Source organism: Adelges cooleyi, unplaced genomic scaffold (assembly GCF_023614345.1).
Source record: "Adelges cooleyi isolate 19-005CV unplaced genomic scaffold, UGA_ACOO_1.1 ACOO_flye_CR_arks_rails_tigmint_CR_PRNA_1, whole genome shotgun sequence".
NCBI classification, from domain to species: domain Eukaryota; kingdom Metazoa; phylum Arthropoda; class Insecta; order Hemiptera; family Adelgidae; genus Adelges; species Adelges cooleyi.
This window is the reverse complement of record NW_026095751.1, coordinates 4,465,582-4,486,203: the sequence shown is the minus strand read 5'-3', so window position 1 is coordinate 4,486,203 and position 20,622 is coordinate 4,465,582. Positions and strand designations below refer to the sequence as shown.

The 20,622-nt window shown below is 30.5% G+C and overlaps 1 protein-coding gene across 5 annotated transcripts in view; it reads right to left on the bottom strand.

The window, feature by feature from the left end:
- The window catches only part of LOC126834736 (beta-1,4-N-acetylgalactosaminyltransferase bre-4-like), a 64,069-nt gene that overhangs the window by 24,910 nt on the left and 18,537 nt on the right, over nucleotides 1-20,622 (bottom strand). Inside the window, exons 1-3 of one of the 5 annotated variants that reach the window (XM_050566905.1) lie at nucleotides 18,660-18,748; nucleotides 11,032-11,307; nucleotides 5,176-5,254 (exon numbers count right to left, since the gene is read on the bottom strand). In XM_050566905.1, coding sequence (XP_050422862.1) covers nucleotides 5,176-5,254; nucleotides 11,032-11,235 — 283 coding nt within the window. In that variant the 5' untranslated portion in view covers nucleotides 11,236-11,307; nucleotides 18,660-18,748. Of the gene's footprint in view, nucleotides 1-5,175; nucleotides 5,255-11,031; nucleotides 11,308-15,527; nucleotides 15,565-16,519; nucleotides 16,656-18,414; nucleotides 18,546-18,659; nucleotides 18,749-20,622 lie in introns of those variants that run through there. The other 4 variants (XM_050566896.1, XM_050566878.1, XM_050566913.1 and 1 more) reach the window with 4 other exon arrangements.

Below are 20,622 nucleotides of genomic sequence, written 5' to 3'. Positions count from 1 at the left end.
GGTCTTTAATTACATTATTACGTGTTAAATTGGAATTATTTAATCTGTAATCAAAAAGTAATGTATTTTTTTTTTAAAGAAAACGAGATTATAGCACATTTATCAATATTCAAAGACATATCATTTTCAACACACCATTGATAAAGGCTGTTTAAGTCATATTGCAGTTGTAATGCATCATTAGTACATTTAATATTCTTGTAGATTTTTGTGTCATCCGCAAGTAAAAGACAATTTGAATGTTTTAAAATTTTATTAATGTTATTTATGAATATTGAGAATAGTAAGGGTGATAAGTGATCACCCTGAGGAACGCCGGATAAAGTATTAATTTGATCTGAAATATAATTTTCATATTTTACGGCTTGAGTGCGATTGGTTAAGAAGGAATGAAATAAAAACAGTACAGTGGGGTCAGGTCACAGGTTTACGGATTTTATTATAACTGAAAGTGATAAAATCACTTTTAAATAAACACTTCGATGCGAATTTGTGGATAGTATGTTCAAAACAGTTATAGCGGTTTAGAAGATATCGTGGGGACAGCAATAATGTACTTAAAATTTAATATTAGTCTTGTGTAGGGTGGATTCGATAAGGGTTGATCGTCTGTCTATAAAAATGTACTGTCATAGTTACCCATATATCGTAATTAACAATATAATGAAAATATTTTCATTACCCGTTGACTGTTGATTCACTCACACATAGCAACCTAGAAACAGACTACGACCAAAGTGTACATTTACCCTATGTTTGGTGTTTTTCCTTAATAAAAAAAAAGTTTGACTACAGATTATTAAAAAAATTGTATATGTTATAGTTCCATTTTAGATCTACCTTCGGTCTAACTTTCAGATCTAAATTTTTAAAACTTTGCTTGAAAAAGTGAAATAAAGAAAAAAATTCTATCCCTTCTAGAAGAAAGGGAAGAAAGTTTATGTTATTTTTTTGGTTTGTTAATATTTATCGATAGTACTATGTTTGTAGAACAATTCATATAAATTTGGAACTTTTCCGACTATTTTTAAAAAAGTTATAGAGCATCGTAATTTTAAGTTGAAAAATTTGTAAATTTTTTTTGGTGTTTTTCTCGATTTTGATGGGGAAGGGGTGACTACTTTTTTTAATTTTTAGCTCATTAAAGTACCTTTGAAGTATAATTTTTTATCTATAGAGCTGTTACACGAAGAAATCGGTTCAGTGGCTTACAAGATGTCGTGGGTCTAGACACAAAAAAAAAACACATCATTGTGAAACCAATACCTTCTCAGCTCCGCACCAAAGCTAAAAATAAATTCTTTAAGTTCTATACAATTACAAAAAAATGTCAATTTTAGCTACATTTTTCTTTAGCCTCGTAGATTTCTGAAATCTATGAACGGATTTGTTATTCAAGGTCTTATTAGAGTCGCCTTGGCATGTAAAAGTGTAATGAAGAGTTTCAGAACTTTTTCTGATATAGTTCATTCACTATACAGAGCTTTAAAGCTGTATCAGGGACGTATTTAGATATTTTTTTTTGTGGTGGTGGTGGGGGGGGGGTGGAAGCCCTTAGCCATCCCCATAAATACGCTCCTGAGCTGTATATCATAAAAACACATTTCTTCCGCCTACATTTTTATACTTTTTTTAAATTAATAATTGCTTAATAATAAAAGACAATTTTTTTTAAACGATTCTCAACAAAATCATGGAAGTCTACATGGCGACCCCGACTTGGCAAGCCTATTTTTATTGAATGTATAACAACTTGGCATTCTTTCTGCGTAATTGTACAATTCAATAAGTATATATTTGTACGATTGTCTATACGAACTGATTACAATGTGGTGGTTATTGGGTTTCATTGTAAGGGTAGTTTTTTGTTATTTTTTTCACAATTTAATGAAACTCAATTTGCACAGTTTATGTGGTTGGTTGAATTGATGTGTTAAAAAGGTCCTCTAGCTAAAAAAAAAATTATACAACTATATGAACATTTTTGCTGTTATTGGTCCAAAAAGGTTTTTTATTATTATTTTAGCATGGCCAATATTGGTTTGGTTTTTTATTGATATAATTTCTAGTGTAAGTAGATTTCGTTTTCGAGCAAGTTATATTATGTGCTAATGATTTGGCAGCGGGGTTTCATAAAGTATAATCGTCACGAAAATCCGTGTCACGTAAAACGCATAGACAAAGGGGTCGTAAAAGATTTAGACGGGACACGATTTGTTATCGTCACCGCTATAAGAACCGTCGACCCGGTACGAATCTTTCGGTTTTCCAGCTATGAGTTATGACTTGTATATTATGGTTTTGCCATTTTCAACCCGACTACAGAGTATAGTAGTGCACTGTGTAACTTGTAGTGTCTGGGGGAAAAAAGTACATTAGCCAAACATTGTTTTCGCCTTTAGGGGCTGCATTTGATCAACGAATAAGTTGAAATGCTGGTACGCGCACAACGGATTAGTATTTGTCAAAATCTAATTACGGCTCATAATACCGAAGCTGTACACCGTTAGCGTACATTCCGCGAGTTTGTCGCATTTAGCTGAAATATAGATGTGTCGACGTGTGTAGTACCCTGCAAGAAATTATTATTATATTGCGTCGTGTATTCCCAAATGGATACGTCAAAACAACAGGCGGGGACGTGCTGCTGTTCTATACTGACGTGTGTCCCAGTCGTGTACCAGACGGCTGTCACATTTTGGGTTTTGGCATCGCTGTATCATTATCCTGTGTATTCATATACTATCATTGACAATAACCATTCATTACAATGTATTGTGTATTCATGTATGCATACGAGTGCGGCACATAATAGTGTACAGTAATGGGATTCGACTCGTGGCTCTTTAATATTCATTTCTATTTTTACTTCTATCGGTACACATACAATTGTCAATTTATATATATACATAAAATATATATATGTGTATGATTGTAAATTACTCAAGAAGACGCCATACAATCTTTTCGGAAATTATATTGCAAACTGATGAAAGATTTGAATCTACTTTATACGTTCGCAATATTTTTTTTATAAAAATATGTTTATTGAACTTTCTAGAGATTTTACAATAAAAAAAACTCCAGTTCAATCTACGAGAACTTAAAATATGATAAAGTAGTACTTATGGCTTAACTTAATTTCAAAGAAAAACAAATTCGATTTTGCTTTTTATTTGTCTTTATTGACTGACCTAGTTTAAGTGTAAATCTGGATACATTTTGAACTGTACGGGTTTGTTTTTAGGAGTCTGAATGCAAAAAAAAAAAATGAAAATTGTATTAACTTGCATAAATATCCGATTTTACTTATTTTCTTTATTTAAAATAACTATTCAAATTCAAATGAATAGTGTTTGATTACTTAGTTTTGACAGTAGTTTTATTACGGCATTGTATAGTTAATTTGAATTATTTCAATAGGAGTTGAAATAATATTGTTCAATTTTTCGTATTACCTTTTATAGTGAATGGTTTTTTTATAATATTTTTAGAGATTGTGTTTTAAAAAATCGCGTAAAAGTACCTTCATAACTTATAATTTTCTACGTACTGTGATACAGCTATTAGCGTTTAAAATGTTTTTTTTAATTTTAATAAATGCCACCCTCTAATAGTGAATTTTATTAGCCAGGTAGTAATATTAATAATAAAATAAAAATAATGTTGTGAATCGACCATAACCACACAATATATTGATTGAATGCGGTCGAAAAAACTTTACTTGGAACATAGCGGTTGTGTGTGGCTAATGTGTATATATTGGTTTGGAAATCTTGCCAAGGGACGTGGAAAATGATGATGAATAGCCGTGAAATTTACTTTTTGAGGGTTCTCGAAACAGTCGACCATTTCGGTACTTTCGAAATCATCCGTTATATTTACCGAACGACATTTTGGCTTACAAAATACATTAACTAATAAAATATAACATTAAAGTGTTGAAATATTTATATCTATGCATGTAATTTACAAAAACATTTGCTTTGAAATGATTCAATTCAGATTTGTAGTTACCGTTACATTTTGTTCGAGTTCAATTAGGCAAACGACGTGGACAGTCGACTACATTATGAAAAACTAATCATTTGGAAAATCAAAATGGTTAAAGTTATTTAAAACGAAAAGCATGGTAATCATTTTTGGACTAGAGTAGCGAAACAGTCCACCTTGATTTCACCAACGGTTAAAAACGAATACCGAATGCACACCATAATATGCGAAATCAGCTTTTAACTACTGCCTGTGATTTTAAACGTGTAATTTAAATACACGTGTACACGAACCCCGTGTAGTTATAAATACACGTGTATTTAAAAAAAATTATTTTGTCAACAATTGTAGTTTGAGTTAACGTATTTACACAATTATACTTGTGTTTGAGTTCGTATAATTAAATAGACATGATACTAAACGTAAAACTAAAATTAATAACAAAAATAATTTTTTTTGAATACACGTGTATTTATAATTACACGTGTATGTCAATTACACGGGTTTCACGTGTAATCGAATACACGTGTAATAGGGACCTCTACTTTTAACTGTATAAAATATGATTTTTTAATTTTTATCAACTATTCCGGAATGTTATTTAGTTTTTAATTGTTTGCGACTGACCTACTCTCCAAGCTGTATTTGTTTGTGAATAGGTAACAGTACCACTATATATATATATATATATATATATATATATATATATAATATATTATATATAAAATATAAAATTATTTTATATACCTAGTGCAGATGCTTGAAATTACTCCGTTATTGTAATTGTACTGCAAACGTTCCAATAGTTGGTTTTCACTCATCCGTTTAAAAACAGATTGGAATGTCGCTTATGTATGATATAAACTACAAAGTTTAACCAGAAAGCGAGAGAGAGACGGAGACTAAGAACTTCCGTGCAAGACACATACTGTCTGAGGATTTTATCCATTATTATATATAATATAGATAAAATCCGCTTTCTCGAAACCACTACTTCAAACTGCAACACTTTACAAGACAGTTATTGTACACAATACCACCCACACACATTTATAAGCGGTCGTCTCTAAACGCGTCCTTAAAACACAAATCCATTTTATGCCTGTATTATTATTATTATTATTATATTACATAATGTCCCGTCGCGTAACTTAACGGCAACGGTTTTAATTGTATACTTACTTAGTCCGGGCGGAACTTCCGGACACAACGCGGGGGCTTTGTTGTTCGTTCTATCACCTTCAGTTCCAACAACAGTAACCTGGAAAATAAAATACGTGATGACCTTTAAAGATAAAACTGGCATTTGTCTCGAGACAGCCGCGTAAACAACATCTCGAGTATTTTAGAAATTATATTTAATATACGCCCGAAAAGAGCGTAAGACTAAGACTACAAAACATTACTTATTTTCGATTGAAATTTTGACGGAAAATATAGCAACATTTATATTTTTGTGGCGGGACGACAGAAAGTCTGCATATCATACAGATATGCATTACATGTATGTAGATATTAGACAAAGTAGCAAAATATTGTATGGCTGGGTGCTTTTTAATTAGGTATTATTGCTATTTTTGCTCGGATAAGAGCTAATACATGAGAATAGATATAATACTGGAGAACTTTAATTGTACTTTCCCGAAAGTTGGAAAAAGGGACATATCAGCTTCTGCTATCTTTTCTCGTGTTATATAACAGTGTGTTCCATTTTCTAGTAAAGATAATTACATAAAAGGACAATATCTTATATGGTCTTAAATCGTTTAACTTTTGCTATTCGTGTGCTATATAGATATTTTGAAATCGTCAAAACCCAGATTGTATTATACAGTTTATATAATGCACTTACGTTAAGTATATTAGATAAACAGCACGGGCCTATTTAAATAAGTATGATGTATAGACAGCTGACAAATAAATCGAATATGACAAAAATTGTCTCTATCTACTATTATAATTTTAAAAATAACTTTAAAACAATGTATACATTTTGTTTGTACATAGTTTAATCAAGATATTATAATTATCAAATTACAAAACCCATACTAGCGAGGAACAGCTTCCTATAAAAAGTTTTATGGCTTTATTGTTATACATGTAGCCTGAAGGTAATTACTTTTATGATAAAAGTAAAACAAAAAACAAAATCAACTGACAACTACGGATCTTCATTATTTTTATAAGAATAAGCAAATACGCTTCTTTAAAATAATGTCGCAAACGTTATTATACAGTAGCGTTTATGAAGTGCAAACATTGGGTAGGTTGTATGAAAATGAAAATCTGATGAGTAAAACAAAAGTAATATTAGCTACATAATCTTGTTTCTCAAATTCACTTTGCATAAAATAATAACTTGTCGTCATTATGATATGATTCAAACTTTAAAATTAAAATATTTTTAAATTAGTTTTCGCCTTTCAAGCGTTGTATGTTAATTTAAGAAATGCAATTGTATTTTCGAACCACTTGCTTAGCATTCGACCAATTTTATATTTAATCTAGTGTTCGTTTGTTTTAACCTTAATACAAATAATTCTGTGGATAATAATAATAATTCTATTCTAAGAATACTTAATGTATTTAAAAAAATATATATATACTGAGTTGTACGTTAAAACGTTATGTACGTTAAAATATTGTTTCTAGTTGTTGCGCTCTACAATAAACAATTTAATTGCAAACATATTTAAATTTTAGTGATAAATAAAACTATAGATGATTTTAACGGATTCGTTTTTTGTATAGAAATTGTATAGAATTTTAAAAAAGTATTAAGTTTTATGCCATATTACCATCATAAGAAGACCAGCAAAAATGTTTAAATTGAACGGGGTTTCTTAATTCATTCTCTAGTAAAATTAAAACTTAGCGGTCTTACTAAATTTTGACACTTTTGAGGGTTTGTGAATTATCGTACATAATTTCACAATATAATATTTCCCCAATAAATAAATATTTCATAGATGTTCTAACCCGTTGCTAAGTGCGACAGCGTCACGTTACTATGATAAAAAAAAATGCAAAGAACCAGGTACACTTATTTTATATATTTATTTGTATAATAAAGACGTGCCTAAAGCCTTTGGGGTTCGAGCATAATAACATGTGAAATGTAACACATGAATGCATACATCAAATGGTATATATGATATATATATATATATATATATAATATAAACGGTGTCTGTTGAAACTGATGCTTTTGAATCCGTCAAACGGACCACGCACTTGCGTTCACACACAAACGAATCGACTGCCTATTCAAACAAACGGTATGTGATGTATGTGTGTTGTTCTTTATTTATCGGCACGGACATTCAAATTGGCTGTTTTACAATGAGCATAAATAATTCAGACAGGCGCACGTGCTATAGTCGAATGCTGAATGCACACCGAATTGAACGCATCAGATAAGTAAGAGAAGAGTAAAAAAAAAAAAACACTATCCACACGGGATGACTTAATAGAGAATATGATTTAATCAAAAACTCGACGAAAATTGAATAAAAAAAATAACTTTGCTTGCTAAGACGTTGGGTTTTTTTTTTTTTTTAGTGCTAAAATTACTGGTATTCATTTGAACATGCGCTAAAAATTCTCAAACCACAAAATAGTCCATCCAAAGAAAACGTGACGAATAACTAAAGTTTGCTTATTCAGAATCTTAATCACGTGGACTGATTGAACAGTGCGTTAGGTATGACAATGGATCTACTTAGCAGCAAAATCATGTAAGAATACACAATGGATAGTTGGCACGTGTGTGCGCTTGTGAGATAAGCTCATCCCCCATAGGGTCACACACACACACACACACTAAAGATCATATTTTGCTTTTCGTACGTTTTAGCACGACTCGTTCGCGTGTGATTGAAATATTGCTTAAGCGCAACTACTTGACATATTGAACGTTAGTACTTCAGTTTTTTTCCGAAAAGCTTATAAACACATATTATTATCATTTCGCTTTTAAGATGGGCATCAAAATGTACATACCAACAAAGGCAGCAATGTCCGTGTAAGTAACATGCCATTAAATAGTAAAAAGACTAGGTACACAAATGTTGAACATCAGCTATGGCGTTTACATAATAAAACATGCAAGAGTACCCGGTTTCACCGAGGACTGAAGTGCACACAGAACGCTGTTGTAAAGGTAAATATTTAAAATTCTAATTTTTTGCCTGACGATGCGATGCGAAATGGTAGGTACATAATATATACAACGACACTTCAGGGGTGATAAGTATTTCTTCTATTTTCTTGCTACCCATCGTTCTATCCTATCATCTTTAACGTATGCTGTGTGTTTTTACCAACATTTAAAGATCAACTATAATGCTTTCGGGGATCGTACACACGTTATAAGAGCCGCACAGGTAATCAACCGTTACGCTGTCGATCGTCTACCTCACTCAACAAAATATCACACTTATTATCTTCTTTCTCTAAGCATTCCAAAGTGTTGGTTATTATAAACCTACATTATATTTTACTACCACTTGGTATATTCTAAGAAGGTGCAGTGGCGTAATTAAGATTTTGTCTTAGGGGGGATAGACATTTTTTTACATATGAAATACAAAATACTAAATTTTCAAGTAAAGTGGTGAGTGATAGCTGGGATTACTATTTTATCAAAAATCCTAAAACTAATATCTAAGCACACAAAATTATTAAATTTTGCTTTAAAATTCTACAAAATTTAGTACCTATAGAATATTATAATAAATTCTTCAAAATGTAAATATTGAATACATTAAAATTTCATTTAAGTTCCTAAATAAATAATAATTATTAAAACATTTAATTTATTTTGTTTGTAATATAATATAATGTACATTAGGGTGGTTTAAAAAAAATGTTTTTATTATTTTATGTTCTTCTCTTGATAATATATTATTTGGATGAAAAGATAATTTTTGATATTTTTTTTAGATTTTTAAACCCATTCCTAGATTTGGTTCGTGTCAATTTTATATCAAAAGTTTATTTTTTTTGTTCAATAAAAAAAATGTTCAAAAAAAAAATTGATTATATGAAAATTATCAGCATAAAAAAATAAATAAATGTTGATATTCACTTGATAAAAATTACGAAATTGCTAATGCTTTTTTTTTAGATAAAAAAAATTCTTATTCTCCATCTAATCACGAACAAAATCGTTATAATAACAAAGTACATTTTTTTTTAATGGTAAAAAAATAAACAAACTGCAACAAAAATAAAACACTGATAAAAATAAAAATACGTGTGCCTGGAGCTTATCACAGAGCGAAGTGGAGGGCAAAAATGATATTTTGATGTACACACGAACAATAAAAACATTGAAATTACTAAGACTGTTCAGCTCATTGGTTTTTAAATTGAATTACTCTCGAAAAATATATATTTTTATGGAATATATCATTTTGGTCCGAAACATTAGCAATTTCGTATTTTTTAACCAAGTGAATATCATAATTTATTTATTTTTTCTGCTGATAGATTTTTTTTTTAAGCATTTTTTTATTGAACAAAAAAAAAGTTAAATATAGACTCTGGGGGATCTATCCCCCTCATCCACCCCCTCCTTAATTACGCCCTGCGAAGGTGTCTTAAATAACACTTTTATTTCCTTGCCCTTTTTTTCTGGTCTGATCCGGGTGGTGTAACAACTCAACAACCAAACGTATTGCCGTTATAATAATGCTATTGCGCATTATTCTGATAGTTCAAACAAATCATGCCCTGGATCGACTGAGTGATCCAATAGGTGAGTTCTCCTATCAGTTGTTCACACGAGTAAGTAAATTAATTGCCGGCAAAGAAAGATGAACACGATCGGTGAGACTAAAGAAAACCGGGTTACTATAAGAATAATAATGCGGTAATAATACATTTTCGTCGAACAACATCAACAGCCTTTGACAAACGACAAAAAGGGAGCTGGAAAACCCACCAGGCGATAATAATTGCAATTCCAAGACGGTAGACGACCTGAGAAATCTTTGGATGTTGTGGCTGGATAACGTAACGCACGCAGTGGTGGGTGTAATTAACTAGTTGACACTAAGTCGCAAATAATTGACACTCTGTCAACTCGAAAACCATATCCAATAAGATACGATTATACAAAGTACCTCGATAGCACTGGGGTTCCTACAGGATTTCTTCTTAAGCTGTTCAAATAAGACTCCAGTAAAACTAATCTTATCGGATTGACTAGCTCTCTTGTTTAGGTATTTCGATTTGGAAGTTCTTGCGTTGCTTCTATAGAAGCCGTTTATAGAGAGTATTTTCTTATGAGGTGCCCAAATTGGAGAGAGGATATACTTAGGTAACGTTCTGTGTGATGGGCAGTTCTAGATAACATTTCAGAAGGGGGATGTTTTGTGTCAAATGAATACCGTATTTGAACTAAGCTTACGAAAATGACATTTACAAGAAGGATAACCTTTCTTTTCAAACAAATTGTCTGTATTTTGTATTATATTAGTGATTTTGTACATAACTATCATAAAGAGGGCTAATACTTTACAGTTAGTGTTTGACTATTTTTGATACTAGTTTATAACCGTTGTATAGCAAATTTTTAGTGGTTTCTATATGATCGCTAGAAATGTTGCCATCGAATGCCGACTTTATGGACATTTAAAATTTTCATCTTCTTTCGATTGATGAAATCAAATGAATTGTAAAAATAATATTTTTAAAGTTATCAATGGTATGGTTAAATACGATTGATCGAAATTTAAAGAAAACCGTAAAATATAAAAAGTTCTTTTATAGGTTTTCTAGGCTATTCGGATAAATATCGTTTATCACATTTTCGATTGCAGCTGACCTCTGGAATCATCTGGGCAAGTTTTGACATTCGCGTGCGTTCGAGGCCCATAATAAAACCCTTAGTAAAAGCTTGAGGGGTAAAGCAATATTCCCGTTCACTCTGACCCTTTTTTAAAACGCTTTAGTCCTGTATTTCGAGCCACACCGCTAGGGCCTAACCGGCGCCATTTGGGTACGATTGGAAGGTGGTTTGGCGTTACTGACCTTGGACGTGATCTCGGAGACGTTCAAGTGTACGATTGGCGCGGCGTTAGTGGCTGGAACGTATTCTTGTGTAGACGTGATTGGCATCAGGTTGTCGAAACGTCGTGGCTCGTTGTTGTAAGTGACATACATGTATTGTGCCAACACATAGACGACACCCAGTCCGACCAATAATCTGCCCTGTGACGTCGGCGTTGTCAACATGTTACAATTTTCCGGACATTAAAACAACGCGAGCCCTCGGGTTGGCTACGATGACCGAACGGCTTTCAAAGGCTGAAAAACAAACAAAACGGTCATATTATGACGATGGTGTTTACCGGATTGCATTTAAGGTCTACGAGTAGGTGTAATATTGTCGTAATAGTAATCGTTATCGAGCGAGTCGAAATAGTACTATTGTGTACATATGAATCTTTAACGCTGTTTTTTTTTTTTTTTTTTAGTATAATTTTAGTGTTTGAATATTGCGTTACGAAATGTTGTATTTATATTGCGCTGTAAAAGAATTTTTCATATTTGGACTCCTATGTCAAGTCCTGTTTGTACCACTAATAGGTATTGTACGATATTAACGAACGACTTGCCAAGATACATGGCAGACGGTGCATCGAACGTTGTTCGATGACATTAAACAATATGATGTTAAAGCTTAAACGTTTTATTGCACTGAACGCGATAATAAATATTGTATATGTCATCTATGAATTGTTACGCATAAATCAATCCCGTCAAATAAACATATTTTATATCCAACAGTTTTTCATTTTTTATAAATAAAAAATACATATATTGTATACGTAGCATATACAGTGACTGTAATAATTATTGTTTAACTAATGACGATACATTCTCAATTTATCAGTTAAAATATATTGCGGTGTACGTTATTTCATTATAACACAATATCATCGACATTTTGTATAATGATAATATGTTTATAATTATTATACGCTTCTAAAAAAGTCCTTATTAGTTTCACTAATTTAGTCTATACCATTTTAGGCTACCAGTGTTATAGCTTAAAGACATTAATTTGCAACGCAATTCGTGCAAACCTATTATTATATTTTTCTTCCAGTCGATTGATTTGCAGAAAATTAAATATCGCAAACAGATTGTCGAAAGCATCGGGTAAAAAACTTTCAGTGTTAATGACTCGTTATGCAAGTTGTTTTGTCTCGCTGCGATATTATCGGACTACATTCTACAACATTTTTAGTTCTGTGGAAATACTATTTAATATTAATTTAAAAAAAATGTTGCATGCCGATGACGTAGAAACTGTTACGCGATCAGTGTTTGTTTCATGGTCGATGACAAGTTTGATTTTTGCAAAATATTATAATTTATTAAAGGAAAATGTTTTTATTTTATATAGTTTTTTTTTTTTGTAAAGTTCTAACAATCGTTACATGGCCAAACAATCGTTATAATTCGCTGCTCGCCAGCCAAACCCATTAACAATGTAAATTACGTGATTTTCTATAGCAACAACGATGAGTTTTAAAAAATGTGTTGGGTTTTGTTCAAAAAATAAGTTTTATTGAAAAAAATAATGTATATTCATTAAAAAAATGTTTTATTTATTAGTACTTAGTTCTTTAACAACACAGCTTGCTAGCCTAATATATACGTATATTATTTTATTTAACAAAATAACTGTAAGAGGTTGTTTTTTATTATATTTTAAAGTTAGGATGTTACAGTTACACATATGTAAATACAAAACGGAAACAGCAGTGTACGTTTGAGATGGTATCTAAAAAAAAAAAATGGTTATTTTGGTTATCTGTTCACAAATGTGATCCATCGAAATCTTCTTTACACATATACATTTTTCTATTTCATTCCTATCCAATTTCGAATTCGACATATCATTTCCAATAATATTGTCTGGGTTCTGTGAAACGATTTCGGAGGCATCCTTTAAGGTACGATATTATATAAATCGACAAAAACGAAAAATATAATATAATAAACCAGTCTTGAAGGAATTGCGTTGCGTTTTATTTCAATTCGACTTATCTGCGATTCTTGTATTCTCATCAACAAATCGACTGAAGGAAAATGCAAATTAAATTCAGATTTCATTCCTTGACGGAACGAACACGACAACTACAAAAGGGATTATGTATTCATTTATTCTAATCAAAGCAATTTATATTAGTGAATTGTTTGATATCTAATTATACTTAATACACCTCAAAGTCGTTTGACGAACAACTCTCTAATTATTTGCATTTGAAGATTGTTGAACAGTTGCCGTTATTTAAGATGCGCCAACTATTAGTGTACTCCAGTACACAACATCATTTTGCACATTTATTAATATTCTTAGCTAAACATTATATGGAACGTCTTGGATGTCACGTTTTCCACGCGTTCTAATGAATTTCGTTTTCGACGCTGTTTACTCTTTGCCATTGCGCGCATTTTCTTAATTACAAAAGTTATTTTGCTTATAAATTCACGGAAATAATATAAGAAAGTACACACAGCGAAAGACAACACACACTTCCTCGAACAAAAGCCAAGAATCGAAAAATTAAACGGATATGGTTGTCTAAAAAACTACAACAATAAACGCAGTATTAGTACGTATAAATATAATCTTATTCAGCCTGTAAAAATGTAAGCTAAAATAAATCTTATTTTTCGTTATGAACGGCTGTTATAACGTGGAATACAGTTAAATTATTTTTTTTTATAAGCGAATATTTCACCAGCCCATAAACAAGGAATTACCTTTTAAATCTTGTTTAGCGAATTAAACAGGTTTTAAATAAATTATTTCAAACAATATATACATAATATTTCATAAAAAAATCTTACTTTGTTTATCATTTTATTTATAAAATAATAATTATTCTTGACAGTGTTCGAAATTTTGAATATCGGAATAAAAACACGGGTTTTGCTTTAAATTCCGATTTTCGGATGATTTGCATTTATGTTACACCACCAGTTTATACGATTCCGGTTTTTATTATGCTTAGTTATAAAAAATGCTTAGGTATAAAAAAAAGTGTTTTCCTTAGATTTGTTATTATTTAGGAGAAATTGTAATGAGTAAACCCCGCCGGAACGCTCTGTTTAACAGAAAAATATTTGTATTCCCAGAATCTTTATGCTTTATAATATCATACAATAGGATAACATATACTATTATACTATGTCGTTCCGGTTGTTTTATTAATAAAAACTTTCGGCGTAAGTGTTATTATTAAAACAAAAATTATAAATACTGTTCAAATGTATTGTCACGGTGACAGCGCGCTATGTGTTTTTGCAGAGGTACTGTATTTAGTGTGAGAACAAACAGTGTGTAAATTATGCAAGGCGGACGGCTTGTGCATAAACAATAAGCGGCGAGATCAATTATTTGCAATCCGACAGTGTCCACGAACAGAATCAATTGAAGAACTCCATTAACCATACAGTTCGTCTGCCTGTTCCGTGATTTGCTGTGCCGTTTATACCTATGTATCCGACCTTCCCACACATACAACAACCCTTGTCCTACAGCCACCCCTGTGCTAAAACCACCCCTAGCCGTTGCTTGTCACGTCCATCGTTTGCGTGACAATCCTTCATCTAGGCCGTCACAGACACGACACAAACGAGGGTTTCCCTTGGCAAAACGAATCTCTTGTGCATCGCTAAAGCCGTGCAATTGTGTGCGGTTTAGCGTCTCATTCTGTTCATCCTTATAATATGCATCGACAATAATATATTATGTGCGATAAAACATATTATGCAACACACAAAGCAAGCATAATATCTACGTCGAGCGCCCGCACCGGCTACATACATACTTTGTATTTTATTTAGTGTCTTCAGCGAAGGAAAAGTAATAAGAATAAAATAAACTCGCTGGAAACCGCTGGCATGTAAGAACATAGATATTTTTTACCCTATTTTTGTAGTCTTTTTCCGGTAAAAATATGTATACAGCCAAGACCCTTTAAGTTAAAAACAATTTGAAGTTCTACATATTTTTTTTTAAACAAAAATATGCAAAGTTGCAATATTATGCTAATTTTTAATCATAATACTTATATAGTATATAGTTATGATATTGAACATTTTCCGTATATATTATATTTTTTAGGTTATTACTGTGGGAAGAGGGTTTGTGTCATTATGAATTTTTTTCTAAAAATGGTAGGTAATATTTAAAAAATACAATATATTTATACATACAGAGTCATTCATAATTTCTGTAACAGCAGAAATTTCGATGAAATACTTATACTAGGCAAAAATTACCAAATATAAATTATATGTTGTACAATATTTTGGTTTCCAAAATTTTTAAATTCAAAATTAAGGGGAACTTTTAGAAACTCAAATAACAACTTATGTTTTAAATTATATAGTTCGATTAGTTAATTTTTTTACAAATGTTGACGTTTGATTTAATAATTTTGGTTAAGAAATGAATGATCTACAACCATTTAAATATTTATTTAATTTGAGTGTTTTGTACGTACTTGGATACAATGCTCTTAAGTGGCAGTCGGGAGAAATGTTTATACGCAGATATTATGCTATGACTGTCAATCGAACAGAAAACCTACATAATAATTTATTATCATAAAATTGTTATTTTGGTTATTACTTATCTTATCATATTTATACTTCCTACCTAGTACCTATTAAATGGTTTGGCAGTCAATAAATTAATTTATGTTTAGTTTGATGGGTGCAATTATAGACTTGGTATGTTAAGGAGTTGTTTGTTTCGTTTTAACAACAATTACTCATGTTTTTATACCATTATTTAACACTTGAGTTTTATATTACATTTAATCATGTTATAATCTTTATGAATTGAACAACCATTCTTTAACATATTTTAGTATGTAGTTGCATCATTCATTCTAAGTGTTAATGAAATATCCAATAGTAATTTTTACTGATAAATAATTCAGTTTTAAGTATTTTTAGTAACTATATTTTTTCTCAATAACAATCAGTTCTTAAAATAATTTTAACTTAAACATGAAAATGTTGTTTCTCAAATAGATGGTGCACTTAAAAGTATTTAAACTCCAATAGGTACATTTCATATTATTCTTTATATTTCCTAGGTAAACCATTACATCTTCCACTACCTTCTAATTATAAAAACATACATGATGGAAAGTAATATAAAATGTTATTATTTAAGATAACTTAACATTATAAAAATATAATTAATTTTTTTTTTTTTTTTAAATAAAATGTTGGTTCTTTTCTGCTTTAAGCATTTTTCCTTCATAAATAACATTTAATTTTACGCTATTTAATAATTAAAAATAATTTGTTTGATAACTGAAGATGACTATAGTTATTACTTATTATACTTTTTAATTTGCTTATAAAACCAAACTTGAAATAAAATGTAAATATTACCTACAATCTAAATCTACGTTGCTCGTCTAACGGCGTATTTCTGTTATTTTATTAATTTTACGATAAGTGGATAACTGCAAGTACTGACCTTTATCTAGCTGACTCACAGATAAACATGAATGTCAATTCCAAATGTATTTAATAGTTATTGAACGTTATTACGAATGTATACAAAATGCAGTACACTAGGCTAAATAGCTATAAGTAAATGCTAAATACACATAGGCACTATGAAAACATTATTATGAAATTATTGATTAGTATCACCCATACCTAAATGTCGACCTGCGATGTACAGTATGTGCTTGTGTTTGTTCTGATAACTAACATACCTACATGGCTATATCCCACTCCATTTATACGCGTAGCTGATAGTTCGAAAAATAAAGTATTTTAAATATTTAAGTGGCTGTAGATCATTCATTTTTTAACCAAAATTATTGATTCAAACGTCAATATTTGTAAAAAAAAAAATAAACTAATCGAACTATATAATTTCAAACATAGGTTGCTCATTGAGTTTCTAAAGTTACCCCTCAAATTTCCCTTTAATTTTGAATTTAAAAATTTTTGAAAACCAAAATATTGTACAACATGTAATTTAAAAACATATTTATATTTGGTAATTTTTGCATATTATAAATATCTCATCGAAATTTCCGCTGTTACAGAAAACATGAATGACCTATATATATATATACTTTAAAATATATTAAGTCATATTATATAATTTTTTTGTAATTGGACGCAAATATTGCAAAACTATGTCATATTAACTATTTTTGCACTATCTAATTAAATATTCACAAATGTTATTCATATTGTAACATTGTTACAAAATACTCGTGATATCTTTACTCATATCGTATATTATTGTAAAAAAATCAAATTTTTCTTTAGTTTTATGGCATGTTTTATTTAGATTACAATTGTACACTATACGCTGATTTGATAATTAAAGAACATCGATAAATATAGTTTTTTTTTAATTATTTAATATAATTTTTGGTAATATTTTTCACCGAACATTGTAATTTATGCAATATAAAGCTTATTATCGTTTCAAGGGAAATTAGCTGTTATTTTATTCATTTTTTGTGATATTCATTTTATGTACCAATTTAAATAATGTAAAACAGCGAACATTGAACAAGATAAAGTTTAAGCCTAGAGCAGATTGTAAAATAAAAATACTAAAAGGATAGAATCGTCAAATAAATAGTAAAAAGTGGTAACGGATCAATAAAACCGATTAATGGGAAATAAATTCTCCATGTATTTTTGAGATGCCGGTGGATAAAGATTAACTTGTACTAACCATTGGCGGTCGTGGACCTATTCTATAACATCAGCTATTGATTGGACCATACCTACCTATACCCGACCTCGGATTATCGTCAGCTTGGTTGTGGTACAGCGAGAAATTGTATTGTGATTAATCGTATTCAGCCATCCCTCTAATTTCATCCGGATGTAATTATAATAGTTGAACGGCACTTTTATTTCCACAATAATGCCAACAATAATCATAATTTACATATATCCGACCCCAAAATTGATAATCACACAAACCTGGTCGAATTATTGTATATATGTGTTATGCTATTTACCATCACTTATGTTAATAGGTATAGTTATTGATTTAATAATATGTACTGTACAAAATAGACAATAGCAAAATTCGAAAACCAATGGTTTTTCTATAAATAATGTAATTTTAGTGAACAATGATTTTATCATAAATGATTACGTCAAGAAAAATTGTTCTTGTTTACAATTTGTTGTTAAGTGTACACAAAAAATGTAAGTACTTGTTGTGTTATTTTCAATTTAAGTATAAAAAGTGGAAAAACAAACTTGTTTTGATAAAAATAGTATTATACTATTATAATTTATAATGCACATATTTCTCCCGCTACCAGAAATACATTTTAATTCTAATATAAGTATGATTAAAAAGGTTACAAGATAAACATTTTTTACTTTAAAAGTATGTCTTCTCCTCTTCTTCATGTTTCTTCACAATTATTTTTTCTTAATTCACAATTATACATTTTTTTTTATCTTGATAAAATGATATTTATATCTAAAATATATTCAGATGTCATAAAAACGATTTTACCAAAAGTAATAACTATATTTTAGAGAAACATGGTTATGTGTCATTGTGCACTATTATTTTTTTTTTACACATACACGACGATAATAATTTAAGTAAGTGACCGTACTTGTGATGTGGATCACTGTGTTTGAACAGAGTCTGGCAGTACAAATATGTAGAACATAGGTATTTATCCGAGCTGCTTGCAAACCGTACTCACGCACTCGAAAACCTCGGACAAAAAGTTTGCGGTCCATCATGTGCACATGTGGAAACCGCCTATGGAATAACATTAGAATGATATGATTGCTGACAAATCGCAGTGACAGCTTACACAATAGTAAAAACACTATAATAACGACTATATGTCGATAGCCTATATTTACATGAATTACGCGGCGTACAATTATTTATACATTATCAGAAATTAAATTTGTTATTGCAACAATACATATGTTTTTTTTAATCACCCAAGGGTATTTTTATTTAAACCATCGACAATCTTTATAAATACATATCAAAGGAGTATACATACATTCGAAGTCAATATATTATATTATATGTATAGGTACACAAAACATATGATTTCAGTTAGTCGATAAAAAATATCAATTATTGTAATAAGTAGCAAATAAAAATAATATAAAAAATATGTTAATTAGTACGGCAAGCAGCGCATCCGCCCCACCACACCAATAGCAACAAAACATAAATAGGACGAAAATGTATAAACTGTTACTGCGCATGCGCTGATTGTCACAGCGCATTGGTTATTACTCGCGCACGCGCTGTTTTTCCTACCAATGAGATGTTACCTACTGCCGCGCATGCGCAACACACAATACGACCAAGTCGGTCCAGGACTCACAGCTCGGAGAAAATCTGAGTCTGTTCATCACGGAACGTCCAATGACTTCCTCGGTATATCATATTGTATCAGAATAAGCATTTTTTTCTTTATAGTATATTATATTTTTGGAAATATTAAATAAAACTGATACTTGATAAGTTAGTTTTCTATGTTTATTATTTCAGACGTAATAATACGTGATGGAACAGCTATCGTTTGGACATCGTTATCTGTAATCGATAAAGTTGCGAAGGACCTATCCAATCCGCCTGTGAAGTGTTTCCACTCCAAATAATTATTAACACACAAAATATAACAAGTGTCGAATAACAGTTCTATTGAGATGCGCGGTTTGGCAACGAAATTTTTTGTCACGATTATTATTACTATATTTATCAAAATAACTATTCATTTACATTAAGACGGTTGTCAAATATTTTATAAATTATAAGTAGTTCTAATAATCATAGTTATTATTATTTATCTGTTGCGTTGCTTTGATTTGCAGGGTTTCTATGAAATAACTGTTCATTTTGAGTTTTCTTAAAAGTATCAAGTTACACGCTTAGTTTCTTTGCAGAAATCATTAAAACGCTTACCATACAAATGCCTTCACCAAAACTAAAAGCACTGCATGCGTGTGTCAAGCCAAGACCAGATTAATAAACGTCTCTTCGGATTTGACAAGAATCTAATAAAAATGTTAATGTCGCTCACTCCGTTTATGTCGTTAGTTATATGTATATAGTATAACAAGAAATTCTTAAGTGCAAAATAGTCTAACATTTTAAGTACTTTTTCCTAACACTATAACTAATAACTGGTGACTGTCCGTCCTGTATACACAGTAAAAAAACTGATCATGTTTACAATATAATACCATAAAATTCTTTATATCTACGGAAACTTTTTAGTGGACTTTGCCCCTTAACCCAAACGCTCGTATCACGCATATATACTCGGACAAGTGTTGTTTATAGTATAGAAGTAATATTATAGTTAAAAAGGTTTAATTGAATTGACTTGAATTAAGTTGAATTAAGAATAACAAACTTTTATACCGAGAATACAACACGGTGTTTTATATATTTTTATTGGCAAGTTTTAATAATGTAAAATGTTGTGTTTAGACCATACGATAACTGCGCGAAGGTTTAAAAACAAAAACAATACAACACAACCTTCCGGTTTACTGACTTTATTTATTAATTATTTTTAAAACTCGTAAGAAAACTTCCGG